We start from the raw sequence: 23,035 nt of genomic DNA on the forward strand, positions 1-23,035 counted from the left end.
ACTGCTTCCAGACTCAATAATGTACCGCCACCCCACTACTGCAGCGTGCCCCAATGTCTGCAATACACCACTTATTGAATGTAACCTAATGCCGACTTGGCAGCGTGCTACCAGCTGCACCACTATCTGAGTGCTGTCTAACTGTACTAATCAGTAACTACCCGGTACCCCACACTACCCACGTCAGTAGTGTAGTGCAGGTGCAGCCTCCCCCCACACACACACACAATGGTATCTCTCTACACTATACTGTACTACTGCAGTGTAGTGCAGGTGCAGCCTCCCCCCACACACACACACAATGGTATCTCACTACACTATACTGTACTACAGTAGTGTAGTGCAGGTGCAGCCTCCCCCCACACACACACACAATGTCTCTCACTACACTATACTGTACTACAGTAGTGTAGTGCAGGTGCAGCCTCCCCCCACACACACACACTGTATCTCACTACACTAGTACAGTACTGCAGTAGTGTAGTGCAGGTGCAGCCTCCCTCCCCCCACACACACACAATGGTATCTCACTACACTATACTGTACTACAGTAGTGTAGTGCAGGTGGAGCCTCCCCCCACACACACACAATGTATCTCACTACACTATACTGTACTACAGTAGTGGTATCTCCTAGTGAGGGGTACTGCTATACTGGGGAGGCTACTACTGGTACGTAGTGCTCTCTCACTCTCCGATCGTTTATTATTATTATCATGAGGGGTTATCCTTCACAGGGCTGTATATTATGTTATAATATAAATCGTGCAGTGTATTATAGTATTCCCAGGGTTATATAGTACTGGCAGTTGGCCCATGTAATTGTGAGTATCCGCATCCGTTTAGTTAGGGTTTCTTAGGACACATCCTCTGTACTTTACATGTGGCTAGCGTTTCCAATGACCAACCTTGTTGCAGCTTTCTTATCATCACAATCTTCATCACCTCAGTAATCTTAGTTCATCGTGGGAGCGTAGATTTTATTTTTAAGTCACGCATATATTCTGCATCACGTACCATCCAGCTAGGGTCTGAGACATAGACCGTTGATACGGAGAGTGACATGTTGAAAATAATCCCAAGCTTTCATTTCCCAAATGACTCGCAATTGCGCTTACTTCCATAATATTAAATCCCTGTATTAGATTGTCTTTCAAATATGACCGTACAATGAGTTGCATCTCCTGCGACAATGCTCCCCCAGTACACCTCGCACGGTTCTTTAGAATCAAGCTGAAAAGCTTCCCAGCACTCCCTAGAGTGCACAAGCATTTTCTTGCAATTAAAAATTGAACCTTCGTTGATTTGATTAAAGTCTATGCTGTTGTTTAGAGGATATTATATGGAGTGTAACACTGTAACTTTGGGTGTTGGCGAGCTTGCTGCTGCGTGAAAATCTCAGCATCTCAAGACCAGACTTTACTCGGCTGAGCTGCGTGTTTGTACAATATCTAGCTACATTTTTTTCTTTCTTCAGAAATGATTTTGAGAAGCAGCCATGCACGTTTTTCTCAGTGTCATTAATTAATTGCGATTCGTTGTTTTATTCAGTTGCGGCCATTTTGTTTGTGAAGTACTCGACTCGTTGATAGATTACCTATAGACTTGTCGATGGCGCAATCTTTAGTTTATGATGACAAATATTTTATCGCGTGTTACGTGGCCTGTTATGCAATATATTCGTGTTCATTTAGCCGATGATACTTATACAGACAGTGATGAATCTTACTTCAGAGTTACAAGTCTTTCCGCTAACTTGTATATAATATAATTTTTGTCAGTAAAAGTTTTGTTCACTCAGTAAAGCCATTGTTCAAAGACCCCCCTCCAAGTAAAAGTATTGTTCACTCCGTGATGGTGGTGACATTATTCACTCTGTACCCCATTTTTTTTCACTGCGTTTTATTGTTGTAATTATTATTTATATTAACTCTACGTAGTCTGTTTTATCGTTTTCAGTAACATAACAACAATATTTCGTTCTCCGTTTTATCGTTGCGACAACATCAACTCCAGGTATACTGTTTTACAACAAGTTAAACCCTATCCCCGTCAGGAAACATGATATTACCAATGTTACATGGAAAGTCCCTCAGAACGGTGCCAGATAATCGCCTGCTGTGACCGCAACACCGCACACCACCTACCTTCACACTTCCAATCAAGTTATTATACATATCTGACCGCTGACACCATAACCGCTGACCCATAACTGATATTTACTTACTAATACTTCTCTCGTCGTTATATCTCATTACCACCTCTCTGCAGCTGCTCCGCATACCACGACCGGATATAAATCAGTTTAGCTCACAGTTTGAGGCTCATTACTGTCAGTACGAATTAGGAATACAGAATGAAAGAAGCGAAGGAGAGACATTTGTTCGAGGAGCATTATCAGATATGTGGGCTGCTGGGTCGGGGAAGGTTCGCCACTGTGTACAAGTGCATGCACAAGGAAACTAAACAATATTTCGCTGCGAAAATCGTGCAGAAGCAGCACCCTCGGGTTGACATGGAGGCATCTATACTGAACTCATTTCGTCATAACAAAAACATAGTGTCTTTATATGAAGTGTATCAAGATTCCCGCGAGTCAGTTCTCATACTGGAGCTGGTGCCCGGTGGGGAGCTTCTGTACATCCTGGGCACAGTTATTTTGACTGAATACGACATGACCCACGTGATAAAACTGCTTTGCTCCACGCTCTATTGTCTACACTACAAACACATCGTCCACATGGATATTAAACCAGAAAACATTCTCATTTGCAATACCCTACACAAGCCCGCTAAACCTGCCATGAGGCTGGTTGACTTTGGTTTCGCTAGAGTTCTCCAAAACAATCGCCCCGGAAATATAGAACCAATCCGGGGGACACCGGAGTTCCTTGCCCCGGAAATGTTGCGTTGCGACGACCTGGACGTGGTGACGACTGCAGTGGACATGTGGTGTGTGGGTGTCACCACCTACATCACCCTCACCGGCATATCACCCTTCCAGGGAGAGACTGCCTGTGAGACCGTGGCTAGGATCCTACACTGCGACTACTACTTAGGAGATGATCTGTTCGGTGGGTACTCACGTGATGCAGTAGACTTTATATCAAAACTCTTAGTGCCCTCACCTCGGGCCAGAATGACAGCTGCGGAGTGTCTCTCTCACCCCTGGCTGTCTAAGAAGAAGCGCTCTAAACAAAGACAATACCCTCTTAGTCAACACGTGCTGTCGAGTGTCCGCGCGGCGCTCTCAGAACGGGTCATTAGCGATAGCATGAGCATGTTGAAACTTAACTTGAGGGAATTGTCACAGTGTAGTGAATCTAATATCAAGCCGTCCACTATTGACCGGAATTACAAAAGTAGTTACAAGTAGGCTGAGAAGAATGTTCTAGCATGTTTTAATATCATAAGTTGTTTTTTTTTTCTTTTTATTCGAGTTTTTGTACAGTTTGAGAATATGAGGATCGTTTTGAATATTGATTATATCTTCAAGTACAACTTTTTGGTTTCATATTCTTTTTTGATGAGTTAAAATGGGGTCGGCCTTTTTTTAAATCACATATCATATTCATGCAGATTATATTAGGACTGTATAAGTATTGAAGCAAGATGAAAACGGAACAATCAAAAAATATGAAGGATAAATTCAGATAATTCTATTTGTGAACGCCATATTCACTTTGGGCTGACAATAAAGGATCCCAGGAAACTGTCGGACGTTTCATTTGTCGTCGAACATAGGCTGAATTTGAGGAGAGCCTTTGTCATTATGACTAACACCGCAATAAGGTGACGTTAGCAGCGACTATAGAGTTCCAAGGTACTCAACAGCATTTGCTGGCAAAGCTTCAGGTCCCACATACCACAAACTGTTACTCAAGGGTTGCTTTAACCAGTAATATGTTGTAACCGCAGGACTCAGTGTAACCTATTGCATTTGCTGGCAAAGCTTCAGGTCCCTCCCGATCGGGATTTTACTTACCGACTCGGATTTATGTCATTTTTACAGAGTTGAAAAATACGTATTTAACGTATTTTATATAATATCAAAAAAACGTTAAATACGGCGTATTTTATTTTCGCTGAATAAAATTCGTTAAAATACGTTACAAGTGATTTTGTAGCATTAAGAGCTCCAATGAAATAATAAGTACTATTTCTATTTATACAAGATAAAAGTTTGATTAAAACTCGCGTAGCTCTCTAGTTTATCACCTCGCGTATGATTTAAGGGAACTGTGCACGTGCTAAAGCGTACCAAAGCGTGCAAATACGAATCATTACGAACCGTAATGACGATGTGTCTGAAAAAATTGCGAACTAAAGACATAACTTATTAAGTTTTTGAATGCAATTACGAAAAAAATAGGCAAACGTATTTTAACGTATTTTTGACGTATTTTATTTCTAAGCAAAAAAACGTTAAAAACGGCGTATTTTAAAAATTATCTCACGTATTTTTCAACTCTGCATTTTTAACGTAAACTTTTCGGAAAAATAAATATGAAAGAATTTTCTTTAAAACATTTATAATCTACAGTGGATTTCATGGGAAGCATAAAATAGAACACATCAAATATATCGTCCCATTGCAATATGATCGTCCGTATTGAAAAGGTAAATTGATTTTAAAGCTAACTAAACCTCGAGTGAAAGAGACATGCACATAGCACTACTGAAAATCTAAAAATAACGTTCATGTGTCTTTCATCACGACATCCTTCGTCTCCTTTTTGACAAACATAGCCATCACAAATCCCATGACTGAAGCAGTAAAGAGAAGTCCTGTCACGATATGAGGGTCCATGTAGTAGAAAATGCTAACACTGCCAGAACCGAGGACGCCACCAATCTTTCCACAACCGGTAATGAAACCTGTGGCAGTAGTTCGGATGTTTGTGTGGAAAGTCTCAGGAAACATTATCCAGAGGATTGCATTAATAAAACCCCCGAAGCTGTTTACTGCTGAGGTGAGCAAAACAGTAACTGTGCTGTTCACACAGAAGAACATAGCAGCTATGACGAACATTAAAACGAAACCCGGAATTCTCAGGGATAGGCGACGTCCCAGAAATGCGGCTGAAACTGTAGCCAAAATATTCCCAAGGACCAATGGGATGGTGCTTATAGCGAGTTTAAATAATTCTTCTTGATCAAGAGGTGAACAGGTCTGTGCGCTGATTGGTTTCTGGACCCCGAACTGCATCCGTTCTTTATAATCAGAGGCTGGTAAAGGATGAAAGCAAACCCAATGAGGACGTTACAAAAATATATTACAGATAGAGTTATCAAAGATCTCCTATGTTGGGAACCAAAAATGACAGAGTATGAACCAAGATCCTTATTTCTTGAGCATGTTAACTTTAAGTCAGATGGGAGATGCTTCTTGTTAAGCTTAGCCATAAATCTAACAGATTGGATTGCTTTATCGTGTTGCCCACTGACCAGAAAATAACGAGGCGAGCCGGGTAGAAAAAATGTCAAAGCTAGTGCAGGAATAAAGGGTAAAGACATTACTATTATAAACCAACGCCAACCTATGTTATTCAACATTAACCATGCAATAAAGTAGACCAATGCAGCAGGTGACGCAGAAATGAAATTAAAGACTGTCATACCAATCAGACGGTCCTTACTTTCAGAGAATTCCGTTGCATAGCAAATTATACAGTTAAAATTAGTTCCAATACAGGCTCCAGTGACACTCCGGAAAACTATGAAGACCCATTTATTTGGAGAAACTGCGCTGGTTATTGTGGCTATAGTCATTACGATCATTGACCATTTAAGGACACATTTTCTTCCAAATGTATCTGAGATCTTTCCAAACGCCATAGCGAAAATCGCGTAGGAGATAAAAACTGACATGCTGACAGCGCCTTCAAATATGGGTGACAACTTCCACTCACATCTTTGGAGCGGGAGTATAACTGAAATTAGAACTATTTCCGCCATGTCGGAAAATGAAAGAAGTCCAGTTACAAGCCAATACAAATGCTGAGCAGGTCCCCGACCTATTATCTTGTACACTTCATCAAGATCCAACTCCTTTTCATCATCGTCCTCAGGTGCTTTTTCAGTTGAGGTGGAGCCGTACTCTTCTTTTTCTTTGTCTATCAATGTTTCTTCCATATCTGTTATATATCAGCTTTAGTTTTTTTAATTATGAAGGAATTTTGGTTTGGGCGTGAAGAATCATATATCATTGCTATTTCTGCAACCCAAGTTCTTAGAACTTCTTTACTTAAAATTGGAGAAGGCAGCGAAACTGCTTCAGTTTCATAGCACATAAACTTTTGTTCATCTTTCATTAACGGCATAAATAGGCGGTCCGTGGCCCTAGAGCGGCGTCCTAAAAAACAGGACAATTCGGCGACGAGATGTGAAAAACAGGACTCGTGGGCAGCCGCAAAAAATACGGAGTTAGGACCATTATAACCCTAATTTATGTTCATACATAATCAAAATCGCAAAGAAATCAATCAAAAATATAAGAACTTTTTGTGGAGTCCGGACCCCCATTCAAACAATAAACATGGTTAATTCAGTAAGTGGTAATATCCCTTAAATCTGTCTTCCATTTTCAAAATTCTAAACCAATTCAACAGCACAATACCGGAGAAGGGAAACAAGAATGAAACGTCACACAGTAACGATGATGGAAAGTTAGAAACTCTTCCTCTCTCGCAACATGAACTAAGAATTGTATACAGACTATACACTCAAGTCTCAACATTGCAATTACGCTTTTCTTTACACCTCATTTAAAAATGATCGGTGACAACATGGTGCTATGACACACTCCAATTTCGGTGTACACATGTTTTCAGTTTACATTTTTACGAGCAAGCACGGCTTCCAAGGTGTTTTGTTGAATGGAAATTAATTGAATTTTTACATCCTGTCTTACCGTAACTCAAATAATCTATAGAGATTGAAAACACCTTGGTAACCGAGTTAACTTGTATAAATGATCATGTTCAAGTACATGTACTGTAAACAATATGTTGACAACTCTTAAGTCCGGCTATATTATTAGCGATAGCATGAGCAATGATCATGTTGAAACTTAACTTGAGGGAATTGTCACAGTGTAGCGAGTCTAACATCAAGCCGTCCACTATTGACCGGAATTACAAAATTAGTTACAAGTAGGCTGAGAAGAATGTTCTAGCATGTTTTAATATCATAAGTTGTTTTTTTTTTTATTCGAGTTTTGTACAGTTTGAGAATATGAGGATCGTTTTGAATATTGATTATAATACCTTCCGGGAATTATATCCACTAAAAGTCTCCGACACTGAGAGCTGATAATTTGCCGATATATCCCGCAAGGGAAGCCAAGGTATTATCAGCATAGACCTCAGACTGGCTGGCGGCAAGGATTAAAATACTATAAATATCTCCGGGATTTCGACGCGGGATCATATTATCACTCAGCCCGGCCCGCTGTTAGATAAACATCTCAAGGTGATATCATCCCGCCCCGGAAATTTGTATAAACCCGGCCCGCTTTTTAGTCGTAACTGATGTTTATCATTCAATTCTCCGACTTACAATAATCAATGATACTGCTGATTAGAACTCGATAATAGTAGAACAGTTAGACGCGCGATCACGTGGGCGCGTCACGTGCGTACCACGTGCCACCAATAGCATACGCCGAGTCTATACCACGTGACACGAAAGCGCACCACGTGATATGAAATATCGTAACCGTCCACTTCTTTTACACGCAAATTCCTGGGAACGTTGCCAAAGCAGCTAATTCTTGGAATTTCTCCAACGCGTGGCGTGAGAAGTTGGCGACTAGCCAGCTACCCTTGTCCGTGCCCTAAAAATAGTATTGTTTTGCTTGCTCTCCTTCCAGCTCTTGTTCCTGCTAACGTTCAAGCTATTGCTCCACTATGACAGATCGGTTTGACATTCAGATTGATGAACTGCTTTCCAATTTTACCATTCTCTTCTAAAGTATAAATCCCTTGTCGAAATCGCCGGAGATAATTATAATCCATAAACACTTCACGCTCAGGGCTAAATAAATGTAATCCCTCAGCTGGCGCTTCGGGATTACATATTAACACAAAACTCGTGCGCTGCGCGCACTTGTATGTGTTTATCAGATCATCCCGCTAGCGCGGGATGATCTGTTATATAAACCCTTTGCGTGGCGGGTTTATGTTATTATAATACCTCCACCACTTCGTGCCCGCGCGTTCCCTCCAGCAAGCTGTCGGGAATTATCGCGCTCAGCACTCAGTGATGGAGGTATCATAGTATTATATCCACCAGTGTGCGCTTTTTCGCATAGCGGGCTCTCACCAGCCCGCTGTCAAAGGGCCCGATATCTCTACAGCCCGCTCATGATATAGCCCGCTAACAAGTGACATTAAATTTGACCAGTAGCAATATAGCCCGGAGTTCTCTAAAATATTTTCATAGCACGGAGATATATATATTTTATTTTTGTGTCCGGTAGGGCTGCTCATGCAGCTCGTGAGCAGATGACATGATACTTTGATTTATATCAAAGTTATTATAACACACTACATAATACACATCAGCACTATAATAATCCCTCTATTATTGATATTCATCGTCACTGACATTACATTCATTATTCTCACGGCCCATTCATTATTCTCACGGCCCAGGAATGCAGTGCCATGTATGGATCTCTTATCTCCAGCCCCTATTATATACGACACAGCCCTTTATGATTGGCTTACATTGAACACGTGACGTGTTACCGTGGTTACAACAATTAGTGGCGACTTTTTCTAGAGTTGACTTTTATACAAGCTCCATTGTTTATTTATAAGATTATATATTAACTGTAAAACGCCCGCTGGTGGATATAATCCACATCACCTCGACCCGCGGGCGGAAAAATCGTATAGCACTCGGGCCCGATGGGCCCTCCGTGCTATACGAAAATATGTCCTCCTCGGGCTAGCGCCCTCGGGGACATATGAAATATTGCACGCGCGTGCGCGTGCAATATTTTGTTCCGCCCGCGAGTCTTCGGTGATATGTATATATCTTCAAGTAAAACTTTTTGGTTTCATATTCTTTTTTGTTGAGTTAAATTGGGGTCGGTGGTATGCGGCCTTTATAAAATCACATATCATATTCATGCAGATTATATTAGGACTGTATTGAAGCAAGAAGAAAACGGAGCAATAAAAAAATATGGAAGATAAGGGGGGGGGGGCTCATGTTTTGTGTCCGTTTTTGTCCGTGCTGTACCCTATATTTTCAAGACGGAAAATAAAAGGGCGGACAAAAATGGTCAAAAAAGTTATGGAAATAACTAAGATGCTTCTTATCTACCCCGATTAGAAGTTCATGCTTATCAGATATCAGTATTTGTAACATTCAGTCGATAAATCACTGTCATGTTTGAGGTTCGTATTATATTAATTATTGGTTGAAGCAAAATCCTTTATTCCAACTGCAAGTCATGAAATAGAGGCAGATATGTGCATCTTTGATTAAAATTGCTGACTATTAATGATACTCTCCGAAATTGAAAATTCTTTACTGTAATGGACCGTTGACATTTTGCTTGAGCCTTTTTGGTAATTTTAGACCCCGTTCCTCTCCTTCTGGAGCTTGGTAAATTTGATTTGTTTATGAGCTAGACCGTTACATCATCCAATAAAATACGTTTCTTCTGTAAATGCGCTCGTGAATGAATAGATTTGATATTATGTTCCCTAACGATTTGTATTGAATTGCATCGATTCTTATTAGTTATTGGATTGTATCGAATTGTATCGGTTTGTATCGATTTGTATTGGATTGTATCCAATCGTATTGGATTGTATTGAATTTATCGATTTGTATCAACCCTGTACTGTGGTTATTATCAAAGTGTATATTATGATCTCCGGCAAGGACAATATAATTATTAAATAACATCAAAAACATTATCAAGAAGAGCAAACTAGCACTGAGTGGTTGATCATCAAGAAGGTACGGTCTATGGAAGACTATTGTTATTAAAGTTAACATAAACAACTGTTGGTATTCCAGGAATTGGTCATATATCATTGTTTGTCCATTATAACGTTTTAAGCACGTATGTTTGTGTAAGACTGCTGTCCTCAAGTCTCCCCTGATCTGCAACTATTTAACAAGTGCCAGTTGAAACAATAGAAGATGTTGCCAATAAATCTACAGAGTATCGATTGAGATTCACAAACAAAGGGGAACAACAAAGCTGTAAAATTTCCTATTAAAGTCATAGTGCAGATCCGAAGGGTGCAGCTCTGTGGTTCGAGCGAGGGACTGCTAAATAATCTGCAAGGACCTCTGAATTATCATTATTATGAACTCTACCCTGGCTCTTTAAAATCACTTCTAAGTCAACTGAAATCCTCAATTAATCGTCACTGTTTTGTACCCCTGTTTGATGTGTTCTGATGTTGGAGTCGGTTAATAGTCCGGTTCAATTAGTACAATGCCAAGTTCCAGTCACATACCACAAACTGTTACTCAAGGGTTGCTTTAACCAGTAGTATGTTGTAACCGCAGGACTCAGTGTAACCTATTGCATTAATAACACTATGTGTTTTGCTTACCCCACTTTCAGTTTCTGTTATACGGTATAAATATTGATTAAGATATAAAAACTAGAAGGATTTATTCATTGAATTTAAGTATTTATACTTAAATGTAAGTCTTAAAGTCGAGTCTTTAAAAAAAGACTCGACCTTATAAGTCTGAATTGGTCCTATAGTGCAGTAATTAGAAGACATTGCTTGGTTACTTAGGGATTTTGACTTTTAATTCAAATCCAATTTCCATATAATCTACTACATACTATAGCACATATAGCAGATGCTCACTAGCTCTTCATCTGAGTATCGAGTTCTTGCCTAGCCTACAGTAATTAAGCGAATATTGATCTACCAAACTTTTTTTATTTCATGATGTCAGTTCTTCCATCTCTCAATAATTTGTTCAATTTATAATTATTGTTGATGTTATTGTTTACACAATCTATTGTTACTGAAACATTTTTAAACGCATTTGAGTCTGTAACATACTGACATGTTACTGTTACTGACTCAAAACGTGCTCAAGAATTTATTTTTAACAGACTTTGGTTCTCCAGTACTTTGGAAAAGTTGTTACACGATATGTTCATATATAAAGTGATTTTTATCCCTTTTTATGTTATCAAAAAATGTGTAGACTATTCTTTGTACCTAACTGAGGATTGAAAGTTTGAGAAAGGACCATGGTCATTAACCGTGCTACCCATTTCTGCAGATAGGCTGTTACAAATTGTGGAGACAATTTAAATCAAAAGTTACAATTTTTGTCCGTTTTTGTCCGTGCGGTACCCTATTTTCTGAAGACCGACAAAATTGCACGGAAAAAACATGAGCCCCCCCCCCCCCCCCCCCCTCCCCCAGGATAAGTTCAGATAATTCTATTTGTGAACACCACATTAACTTTGGGCTGATAATAAAGGAACCCAGGAAACTGTCGGACGTTTCATTTGTCGTCGCACATAGACTAAAATTGAGGAGAGCCTTTGTCATTATGACTAACACCGCAATAAGATGACATTAGCAACGACTATAGAGTTCAAAGGTACTCAACAGCATTTGCTGGCAAAGCTTCAGGTCCCTCCCGATCGGGATTTTACTTACCGACTGGGATTTTTATGTCATTTTTAACGTAAACTTTTCGGAAAAATAAATGGAAGAATTTTCTTTAGAACATTTATAATCTACAGTGGATATAACACATCAAATATCATGCAGATTATATTAGGACTGTATTACGTGAACCAAGAAGCAAAAGAAGCAATCAAAAATAAGTATATTTGTAAACACCACACTCACTAGGGCTGATAATCAGAGTTTCCAGAAAACAGTCTGCAGTAGACTACAAGGAAAATTAAAATATTTGGCCAAAAAACAACTCATTGATATGTTTCAAATGGTTGAACCGTTTTACACCGCATTGAGCGGCTTCCAAGGTGTTAAATCGTATGGAAATCTATTGAATTTGTAACATAATTGATCTGGGGCTGTGAACAAAAAAATCGGAAGCAAAAAATATAGCACCTCAATTATTTCGTCCCATTGCAATAATATGATAGACCGTATTGAAATTGTTTAAAAGCTTACTATTACTAAACCTCTAGTGAAATGAGACATGCACTTAGCACTAGTAGGGAGCCTACAAGCAACGTCGTTGCAACGTTCATGTGTCTTTTATCACGACATCCTTCGTCTCCTTTTTGACAAACATAGCCGCCACAAATCCCATGACTGAAGCAGTAAAGAGAAGTCCTGTCACGATATGAGGGTCCATGTAGTAGAAAATACTAACACTGCCAGAACCGAGGACGCCACCAATCGTTCCACAACCGGTAATGAAACCTGTGGCAGTGGTTCGAATGTTTGTGGGAAGGTTTCAGGAAATATTATCCATAGGAGTGCATTAATGAAAGCCCCCAAAGAAGTTTATCGCTGAGACGAGGAAAACAGTGACTGTGCTGTTCACACAGAAAAAAAGAGCTGCTATGACAAAAATAAAAATGAAACTAGATATTCTCAGGGATAAACGACGTCCGAGAAAAGCCGCTGAAACTGTAGCCAAAATATTCCCAACGACCAATGGGATGGTGCTTATAGCAAGTTCAATTAATTCTTCTTGATCAAGAGCTGAGCAAGTCCGTGTTGAATGGTTTCTGGACCCCGAACTGCATCCGTTCTTTATAATCAGAGGCTGGTAAAGGATGAACGAAAAGACAATGAGGACGTTACAAAAATATATGACAGATAGAGTTACCAAAGATCTCCTATGTTGGGAACCAAAAATGACAGAGTAAGAACCAAGATCTTTGTTTCTTGAGCAAGATAATTTTAAGTCAGATGGGAGATGCTTCTTGTTAAGCTTAGCCATAAATCTAACAGATTGAAGTGCTTTATCGTGTTGTTCACTGATCAGAAAATAACGAGGCGAGCCAGGAAGAAAAAATGTCAAAGCTAGAGCAGGAATAAAGGGTAAAAACATTACTATTGTAAACCATCGCCAACCTATGTTATTCAACATTAACCATGCAATAAAGTAGACCAATGCAGAAGGTGATGAAGAAACAACATTAAAAACTGTCATCCCAATCAGGCGGTCCTTACTTTCAGAGAATTCCGTTGCATAGCAAATTATACAGTTCAAATTAGTTCCAATACAGGCTCCAGTGACACTCCGAGCAACTATAAAGACCCATTTATTTGGAGAAACTGCGCTGGATATTGTGGCTATAGTCAATACGATCATTGACCATTTAAGGACAAATTTTCTTCCAAATGTATCAGAGATCTTTCCAAATGCTGTAGCGCAAATCGCATAGAAGATAAAAACCGACATGCTGATAGCACCTTCGAATGCGGGTGACAACTTCCACTCACATCTTTGAAGCGGGATTATAACTGCAATTATACTTATTTCCGACAAGTCGGAAACTGAAAGAAGTCCAGTTAAAAACCAATATAAATATTGAGCAGGTCCTCGACCTATTATCTTGTACACTTCATCCAGCCTGTTTTCACGATCTTCCAAGGGTTCATTGTTAGTTGAGGTGGAGCCGTACTCTTCTTTTTCTTTGTCTATCAGTGTTTCTTCCATATCTGTGAGATCAGCTTTAGCTACAAAATTTGTTGATAAAATTGTTGTTTGGGGTGGGGGGGAGGGGGCTCATTTTCTGTGTCCGTTTTTGTCCGTGCAGTACCCTATATTTTGAAGACGGACAAAAAATAGGGCGGACAAAAATGGACAAAAAAGTTATGGAAATAACATTAGATACTTCTTATCTACCCCGATTAGACTCATGCTTATCAGTTATCAGTATTTGTAACATTCAGTCGATAAATCACTGTCATGTTTGAGGTTCGTATTATATTAATTATTGGTTGAAGTACAATCCTTTATTCCAACTGCAAGTCATGAAATGGAGGCAGATATGTGCATATTTGATTAAGGGGGGGGGGGGGTTCCAAAATTTGCCTGGCATTTTTCAGAATTTGGCCGCCAAATTTTTTTAAAGGCCTAACTCAAAATTCCAATACAAAACTTAAGGTCGAAATGCGATTCTACGTTGATTCTGAAAATTTCATGTAAAAATATTGAAACCCTATTGAGTTCTATTGTTTTGAGCGAAATCAGTTTCACAAATATCGCGAACTGAGATATGGACGATTTTGTTCATTTTTGCGATTATTTGAACACAGAATCCACAGTTAGGTAGATACTGAGCTGATAATCATAGAGGATGTGTAGTATAGGCTTACCTTCCATATAAAGTTGGTTTCATTCATAAATATTGATATTTGACCAATTTATGGGCCAAAATCGATCAAATTTGGTGCGCATACCCAAATATGGTCATATGGTTTTTGGCTCATAACTCGGTCATTTTTTGTCCAATCTTAATGAAAATTCATATACGAGTTCAGGGGACCACTAGCTACAAGTAAAGCACCTAAAATCTGGTTTTTTGGCATGTTTAGGCTATTTGGCTAATTTGGACCTAATTTGGACCAAATATGGGCGTGGTCCTAGTTTGTTGGTCAACTGCTATCTCGAAACCAAGTTTCACAAAAAAATGAACCCCCCCCCCCCCCCCCTTAACTTTGCTGACTATTAATGATACAATCCGAAATTTTTTACTGTAATGGACCGTTGACATTTAGCTTGAGCCTTTTTGGTAATTTTAGACCCCGTTCCTCTCCTTCTGGAGCTTGGTAAATTTGATTTATTTATGAGCTAGACCGTTACATCAACCAACAATTCGATACAAACCGATACAAATCGATACAATTCGATACAATCCGTTATCCAATACTCAAGATGTGCTCAAGAATTTTTTTTAACAGAGTTTTATTCTCCAGTACTAGTACAGACAGATCCCTCTGAAAAAATCGATCTGCTGACACTCAAAGCTTTCAGAGGATTTTTGACGTTTTTTAGTCCCATTAGGTGCCCTTTATGACTGACCAACTTTTCCAAACTTTTCCACTTGTCTTAAGGCCACTTTTTGCCACTTTACCACTTTTTACCACCTTTCTTGTTTGTCGAATATCTTTAGTTGTGAACATCGTAAAAGGTTGCGGATCAATCGATTGTGTTCAAAATTCTAAAAAAAATTTATTGGCTAAAAATGATTGAAATAGCTTAAAACACGGAGAAAAGTAGTTTTTAGAAAAATTTTCACTTTCATTTTTTTTTCGAGACTTGAAAAATTTCGAAAATTAAAAATATTTTTTCCGCCAAAAGTGATCAAATCGCATGAAACACGGAGAAAAATGCCTTTCAAAAAAACTTAGTGAATTTGTCGTTTCAAGAATACTTAAATCGCTAATATTTGTAGTTGGAGTTCAGTAAATCTCGGCAGATTTTAGTAATCAGGAATTACTAAGTGAAGAGGTCTGAAACTGAAAAACGTTAACCATACGATCGCGCGGCGATATAAGAGTTTTTGTAAACCTTGTAAACTAATTTTCACAGAAACTGCACCAATGGCACAGTCAAGATCGAAACGATAGCCTGCTGTACTGTCATTTTATTGATTTCAATGATGAATCAGTGGGGTTAAGATAATCACATTTGTAATAAAATATAAATAAAACATCTCTGCCCACATCCAGAATGTTAAAAATTTCCTCGCAGATACAAATTTTCTGCTTTTTGTGGCCCGCTCGCTTCGCTCGCGAATTTGTCACTTTCGCAATGTCGGCGAGTGAAGCAGGACAGTTCTTAAGCATTTGGAGCTAGGCCCCAGAAAATGTTTAATGGCCACATTAAAACCTTCAAAATAGTATGTTACAAAATGACTTTCTCCTACAACCCAGTTACAAAATGACCCACAAGTAAAACATGGCCACCTTGCACCATCTGTCTTTGTTATCACAAATTATCATATGTGCCTTGCAGAGTAGAGGCAACTACTAGATTGTTAGTATAGTTTAAGATTAGGGAGCGCAGGCTCGTCAGGAAAAACAATAGCATCAATATTAATAATCTTTAGTGTGTTAGCCAAGGAATAGTGTTAAGATCTAAACAGACTCTTCTTCATGATGCCTACGATCGACACATTGTTGAGTTAGAAAACGGTAAGAGGTACGTGGCTGTTTTTTTCGGAATAGTGCCCACAAAACTCTGACGAAGCACAAGAGCCTACATTTTTTAATCGGCCGGTGATAAGTGGTTTAATTGATGATTTTGTGACCCAAATGTCTCTCCCTCTTATCTCTCCTACTCTCTCCTAGTTCCTACTCTCTCCTACTCTCTTTCTCTCTCTCTCTCTCTCTCTCTCTCTCTCTCTCTCTCTCTCTCTCTCTCTCTCTCTCTCTCTCTCTCTCTCTCTCTCTCTCTTTCATACTCAACAGATATGCTGTATCAAGTATTACTATTACTAGTAGATACGTGAGGGGCACTCAGAATTGAAGTATGCTTTGACTGAGTGATTTCATACTTTTGCACCGTTTTAACTACCCAAATAAATGTAATGGGTTTTTAGAATACAATAGGCGGGTTTATACTTTTGCATTTCAACTCCGATAGTGAAGTCCCGGACGTAGGCCTTGGTTACACTAGTATTTATGTTATAACATAATCTCGAATATATTATTGCTATCAAACAGCATACTGGAAGCTATATTGGTCAATTATGTGTTGAGTTTGTACAATTTGTATAGCAACTTAGACAAATAAACACCAGCGATTCAAGCTGTAACTTACTCGTTGTTACACGAATTATGAATTAGGGATACACTGGTTCTACTCCAGTAGCAGGGAGGGGTTGAGTGTGCACTTCGATGTATAGAGTTTTTTGCTACTGAATCGGGTTAAATAGGTCATTGGTAACTCAAATCACCGAGGGGCGCATTTTGTATCGCTAGTCCCAGTCCTACAGGGCGAAATTTCTAAATTGCCCTCAGGCGAAAATTTGGGATTTTTGTATCTCGGCTTCTAAAAGACTTAGAGATTTGAATATTGGCTTAAAATAACCGCAATAGCCTTATTTATATATAAATAGGAGACCTTAGATTGCTTCATAACTTGTATATATACAAGTTATGAAGCAATCTAAGGTCTCAAGTGCCTAGTTTTAAAGATATTCACGAAAAACCGTTTTTTGGCTCATCGCAGCCTGAAATACCGGATTATTTTTTATCTCGAGCTAGAAAGGTCGTAGAAAGTTCTCCTATATTGAAAAATATGCGCAATGAGCACATTTATATAAGACTTATGAATCATTATATGCTCTAAAATGCTTATTTGTAGAGATATTAGCAAAAATCGGTAATTTTGGTTACACCAATACAAATTTGGTAATTCATTTTGTCTTTTTGTTGCAAATATTCACGTTGCAATTTTCAAGATGCGGTTTGTTGCTATCGATAGGACTTTATATGCTATTGCATGGTTTTGATACAATCCTTCAGCACCTGACATAGGCAATAGGGGTCACAAACCCTGAAATGTCAGGAACTGGGCAGTGGCCGAGATAAATATTTGATAATTACTTGGACTCTTGACTCACATACATCTTTTCAACGGTTAGTTAGACATCTTGAACCAGTATTGAACGTTGAGTAAAACTTCTGATCCATTTGTAGCTCAAGTGATGTGCCCCAAAACCTCACGCCTGAGTGACAGTGGGCCTTATCGATCATGAGCAGCAAATCACAATGACTTTGGGCCTCAGAGACAAGGGCATTCGTACTCTTAAATTGGCTCTTCGTTAGTATCATCGATCAGGTTTTTAACTTCTATATCATCTGCCTGTCCAGTGTCCATCCGTCTCTTTGAGATTCATTATTACTTCAAGTTCAGCCATTTCGCTTCTGTTCAACTGTAGGCGTAATGAGGGACTTCAGTCCAGCAATAAAGTCAATTAGCAATATCTGGTTTCGCTACTTTTAAGGTAATTGTGTTCAGCAAGCCAGTTTGTAAGTTTTCAGTCGTACTGCCCCAAAGTATTGGCCCCCAGAGCACCAGTAATGCTGGAGCACTGGTTAATGCACATGGTAATTATGCTGATTTTTTGCTTAACATAGCTCATTTTTAAGTTCCTTTTTCAGCAGTCTTCCCTATCATACTGGCAATAAAAACAGATTCACCTCCTTTATCTCTAAATATAATCTTGAACCTGAGCTCTACAGGTTATCGAATGTCCATCTTAGCATTTACAATTTACATCGAGTCATAAATTAGAATTATGTGGGGCACAGAGTCACTGAAGGACAGGCATCGTTGGGCCCGAAGTTCTTCAAGTTTTGGGACCCAAAGTTGCAGGTGCGAGAGGTCCTGGGGCTGACAATAATTGGGGCACGAGGTTGGTGGACATTCGATAACCTGTATAGCCCAGGTTCAAAATTATATTTAGAGATAAAGGAGGTGAATCTGTTTTTATTGCCAGTATGATAGGGAAGACTGCTGAAAAAGGAACTTAAAAATGAGCAATGATAAGCAAAAAATCAGTATAATTACCATGTGCATTACCAGTGCTCCAGCATTACTGGTGCCCTGGGGGCCAATACTTTGGGGCAGTACGACTGAAAACTTATAAACTTGCTTGCTGAACACAATTACCTTAAAAGTAGCAAAACCAGATATTGCTAAATCTAGAGATATTGACTTTATTGCTGGACTGAAGTCCCTCATTACGCCTACAGTTGAACAGAAGCGAAATGGCTGAACTTGAAGTAATAATGAATCCCAAAGAGACGGATGGACACTGGACAGGCAGATGATATAGAAGTTAGAAACCTGATCGATGATACTAACGAAGAGCCAATTTAAGCCAAGAGTACGAATGCCCTTGTCTCTGAGGCCCAAAGTCATTGTGATTTGCTGCTCATGATCGATAAGGCCCACTGTCACTCAGGCGTGAGGTTTTGGGGCACATCACTTGAGCTACAAATGGATCAGAAGTTTTACTCAACGTTCAATACTGGTTCAAGATGTCTAACTAACCGTTGAAAAGATGTATGTGAGTCAAGAGTCCAAGTAATTATCAAATATTTATCTCGGCCACTGCCCAGTTCCTGACATTTCAGGGTTTGTGACCCCTATTGCCTATGTCAGGTGCTGAAGGATTGTATCAAAACCATGCAATAGCATATAAAGTCCTATCGATAGCAACAAACCGCATCTTGAAAATTGCAACGTGAATATTTGCAACAAAAAGACAAAATGAATTACCAAATTTGTATTGGTGTAACCAAAATTACCGATTTTTGCTAATATCTCTACAAATAAGCATTTTAGAGCATATAATGATTCATAAGTCTTATATAAATGTGCTCATTGCGCATATTTTTCAATATAGGAGAACTTTCTACGACCTTTCTAGCTCGAGATAAAAAATAATCCGGTATTTCAGGCTGCGATGAGCCAAAAAACGGTTTTTCGTGAATATCTTTAAAACTAGGCACTTGAGACCTTAGATTGCTTCATAACTTGTATATAAATAAGGCTATTGCGGTTATTTTAAGCCAATATTCAAATCTCTAAGTCTTTTAGAAGCCGAGATACAAAAATCCCAAATTTTCGCCTGAGGGCAATTTAGAAATTTCGCCCTGTAGGACTGGGACTAGCGATACAAAATGCGCCCCTCGGTGATTTGAGTTACCAATGACCTATTTAACCCGATTCAGTAGCAAAAAACTCTATACATCGAAGTGCACACTCAACCCCTCCCTGCTACTGGAGTATTCATAGGATTAGAGAAATGACAATTGCTAGTTGGTTTGTGTGTTGATAGAAGGTCTGTGCGGCTTCTAGTGATAATAGAAAATTAGTATAATTATTACGTAAGAATTATTGTAAAAGTTATGTTTATATAGAAACAAGGACAGTAACTTACATATCGAGGCACTCTCCTTGTACCTAGCTATCGAGAATGACTCGGACCGAAAATTTTCTAAATCGATATTATTTTTCTGGAAACTACTTCAAGTTCATGTTTCATGCTACCCTGATCATTATGAGCAGAAAATACTTGTTCGGTCCGTACCTACATTTGGAAGGCTGTGGATGTGATTAGTTCCATATAATTATAAAGAACGTGATATTTAGTTCAAGGGGGCTATATTTATGAGTCGCATTTGAACTTGATTTCTCTTGGAGAATTTCTCTTTAGACTCTTAACTTGCGAACAAATTGAAGCAGCAAACTTTAAGCTAGAAACTTTATTGAATTGAAATAATCATTCCACGTAACAACGTCTTCTTCAGTTCTGTAATAAAATTGTTAAACATGTGTAAAAATTAACGACGGAAAGAAATTTAAAATAACATTAAAACAAAAACAGAGAAATAAAATTTACGAAATATGACCCAAAAAATGTAATTGCAAAAAATGTCAAAACAACAAAAAATACGACAAGAAGAAATGTAAGCTAATACAACTAAATACTGTACTACTCATGATACTAAACTAATTAGTAAACGTAAAACTGGTTGTTCAGAATTCACAGTTCATGTGTAAAAACTAATGATAAAATCAGCACTTAAGCAACGATAACTCGGTTGTCATGGTTACTATCATTACATTTTTTGGGTCATATTTCGTAAATTTTATTTCTCTGTTTTTGTTTTAATGTTATTTTAAATTTCTTTCCGTCGTTAATTTTTACACATGTTTAACAATTTTATTACAGAACTGAAGAAGACGTTGTTACGTGGAATGATTATTACAATTCAATAAAGTTTCTAGCCTAAAGTTTGCTGCTTCAATTTGTTCGCAAGTTAAGAGTCTAAAGAGAAATTCTCCAAGAGAAATCAACGTGATATTTGGCCCTCGGATTTAAAGGAGAATGTGAAAATTTGGTCTTCAGAGAACTGGAATAATCAGGATTTGTCGAGAGGATCGGAGAAAATGGCGATTTGTCTCGGAAAAACGTCAGAAATCGCGATTTGTCGCGGAGAATGGGAAAATTGCGATTCTGCACGTGCCGCGATTTCCTTTTGAACTTGTCTTTCATTTGTCAACAATTTTGGATTGGTTTTAGAAAATTCTCTCTACTCCAGAAAATGTATGGTAAAATGTTTCAAAATTCAGATCGTAGACTTAATAAATTTCCTCTTTGGCACCAGAAATTTCCTCCGAAATCGAAAATTTCCTTGCAGATTATCTGCTAGTCTGCTATGGTTTCTGGCAGTGGGCATCTCTGTACCGTCAATTGTGCTAGTCTAAACCAGCCTACCTGTATTACCAGACCTCTTCTTTTCCTCGACAATCAAACCAAGTTGCTCATATCGTATTTGGTGGGTGATGTAAGTAGTAATACATATCGAGCTGTATTCAATCACAAAACGACACAATGCAATACGTGTATATTATATTATGGCCCTTAATGAGGTATATGAAACGTTCTATATCGTACACTTCTCGTTTCTCCCGTGAGAGGCCCAGTATGGAGAGGTTTTACAGTTTATAATCACGAAAACGTCTACATTCTACTTGGCCTCATGGCTCAAAGAAGGCAAGAAAAGACCAGAAAGCTTTCAACTCGCTCTTTTCAATGCCCGTCGATCTGTCCCACATTAATCCTGAGCTGATCATCATAGCCCCGAATATCCTACGGGAAGAACCTGTATTTTTACCTCACGACGTCCGGATTTCAAATCAACACCCTCAATAACATTAACAATCCTTCCTGATCAGAATCTGTCTCTATTAGCAATTTCCAAAATATCCTGACTCTCGTGGAATATTTCACTGAATTAATTATTACCGGTTCTTTACTACCCCTTGCCCGTCACTCGTATCTACATCTTACCCTTGCCAGTATGTTACCCTTGCTGATTTTACGTTTAGCCGACCCTGACATAATATGGGGGTGATTTGAGGTATCCAGCATAGCAAATGAAGCGGTATGCAGAACAATACAAAACAAGTCACAGTTGATGTTGGAAGGTGTATTCACTCTTGCTTTCTGGACCTGGCTGTTCCTTAGTTTCCTTGATCTGTTCTTGCCTTCTTCGAATTGTAAATGAGCCATGTAATGAGGCCAAGTATACTTTTTCGTGATAAACTTTAAAACGTCTCTATACCGGGTTTCTCACGGTATAAAGCGTTACATAAACCTCATTAAGAGCCATATAATATACACGTATTGTGTCGTATTCTGATTGAATACAGCTCGTTATGTATAAGTTTCAATACTTTCAACACTACTATATAACAAATAATTTGAATGACAGGATGGATTACTGAGAGCACTGTGTTAAGGTGATTTGAATGACAGGATGGATTACCGAGGGCACTGTGTTAAGGTGATTTAAGTGGGTCCCAATCCCCACCGACCATTCTTCTTTGTGTCATGAATACTTGCTTCATCATCTCCTTTTAATAAAAATCACGGTGTCTTTATTGACTAAGCGCATTACTACTTACATCACCCACCAAATGCGATATGAGCAACTTGGTTTGATTGTCGAGGAAAAGAAGAGGTCTGGTAATACAGGTAGGCTGGTTTAGACTAGCACAATTGACGGTACAGAGATGTTTTATTTATATTTTATTACAAATGTGATTATCTTAACCCCACTGATTCATCATTGAAATCAATAAAATGACAGTACAGCAGGCTATCGTTTCGATCTTGACTGTGCCATTGGTGCAGTTTCTGTGAAAATTAGTTTATGAAACTCTTATATCGCCGCGCGATCGTATGGTTAACGTTTTTCAGTTTCAGACCTCTTCACTTAGTAATTCCTGATTACTAAAATCTGCCGAGATTTACTGAACTCCAACTACAAATATTAGCGATTTAAGTATTCTTGAAACGACAAATTCACTAAGTTTTTTTGAAAGGCATTTTTCTCCGTGTTTCATGCGATTTGATCACTTTTGGCGGAAAAATATTTTTAATTTTCGAAATTTTTGTCTCGAAAAAAATGTAAGTGAAAAATTTTCAAATTTTTTCTAAAAACTACTTTTCTCCGTGTTTTAAGCTATTTCGATCATTTTTAGCCAATACAAATTTTTTAGAATT

General features: G+C 38.6%; 3 protein-coding genes across 3 annotated transcripts in view; all 3 read left to right on the forward strand.

The window, feature by feature from the left end:
• LOC134819682 (regulator of nonsense transcripts 2-like) overlaps positions 1–23,035 on the forward strand; it is a 93,244-nt gene that overhangs the window by 40,489 nt on the left and 29,720 nt on the right. The window lies entirely within an intron of this gene.
• Positions 2,045–3,514, forward strand: LOC134819685 (death-associated protein kinase 3-like). The gene has a single exon (XM_063829768.1). It carries the CDS (start codon positions 2,357–2,359, stop codon positions 3,374–3,376), a length of 1,020 nt encoding a protein of 339 aa, XP_063685838.1. The 5' UTR covers positions 2,045–2,356; the 3' UTR covers positions 3,377–3,514.
• Positions 22,200–23,035, forward strand: part of LOC134819690 (ADP-ribosylation factor 4-like) — a 55,399-nt gene continuing 54,563 nt past the window's right edge. Inside the window, exon 1 of the mRNA XM_063829773.1 lies at positions 22,200–22,233. The gene's annotated coding sequence lies outside the window, so the exon portion shown is untranslated. The remainder of the gene's footprint in view (positions 22,234–23,035) is intronic.

This window comes from Bolinopsis microptera, chromosome 8, assembly GCF_026151205.1.
Source record: "Bolinopsis microptera isolate Bmic1 chromosome 8, MBARI_Bmic_1.0, whole genome shotgun sequence".
Lineage (NCBI taxonomy): Eukaryota > Metazoa > Ctenophora > Tentaculata > Lobata > Bolinopsidae > Bolinopsis > Bolinopsis microptera.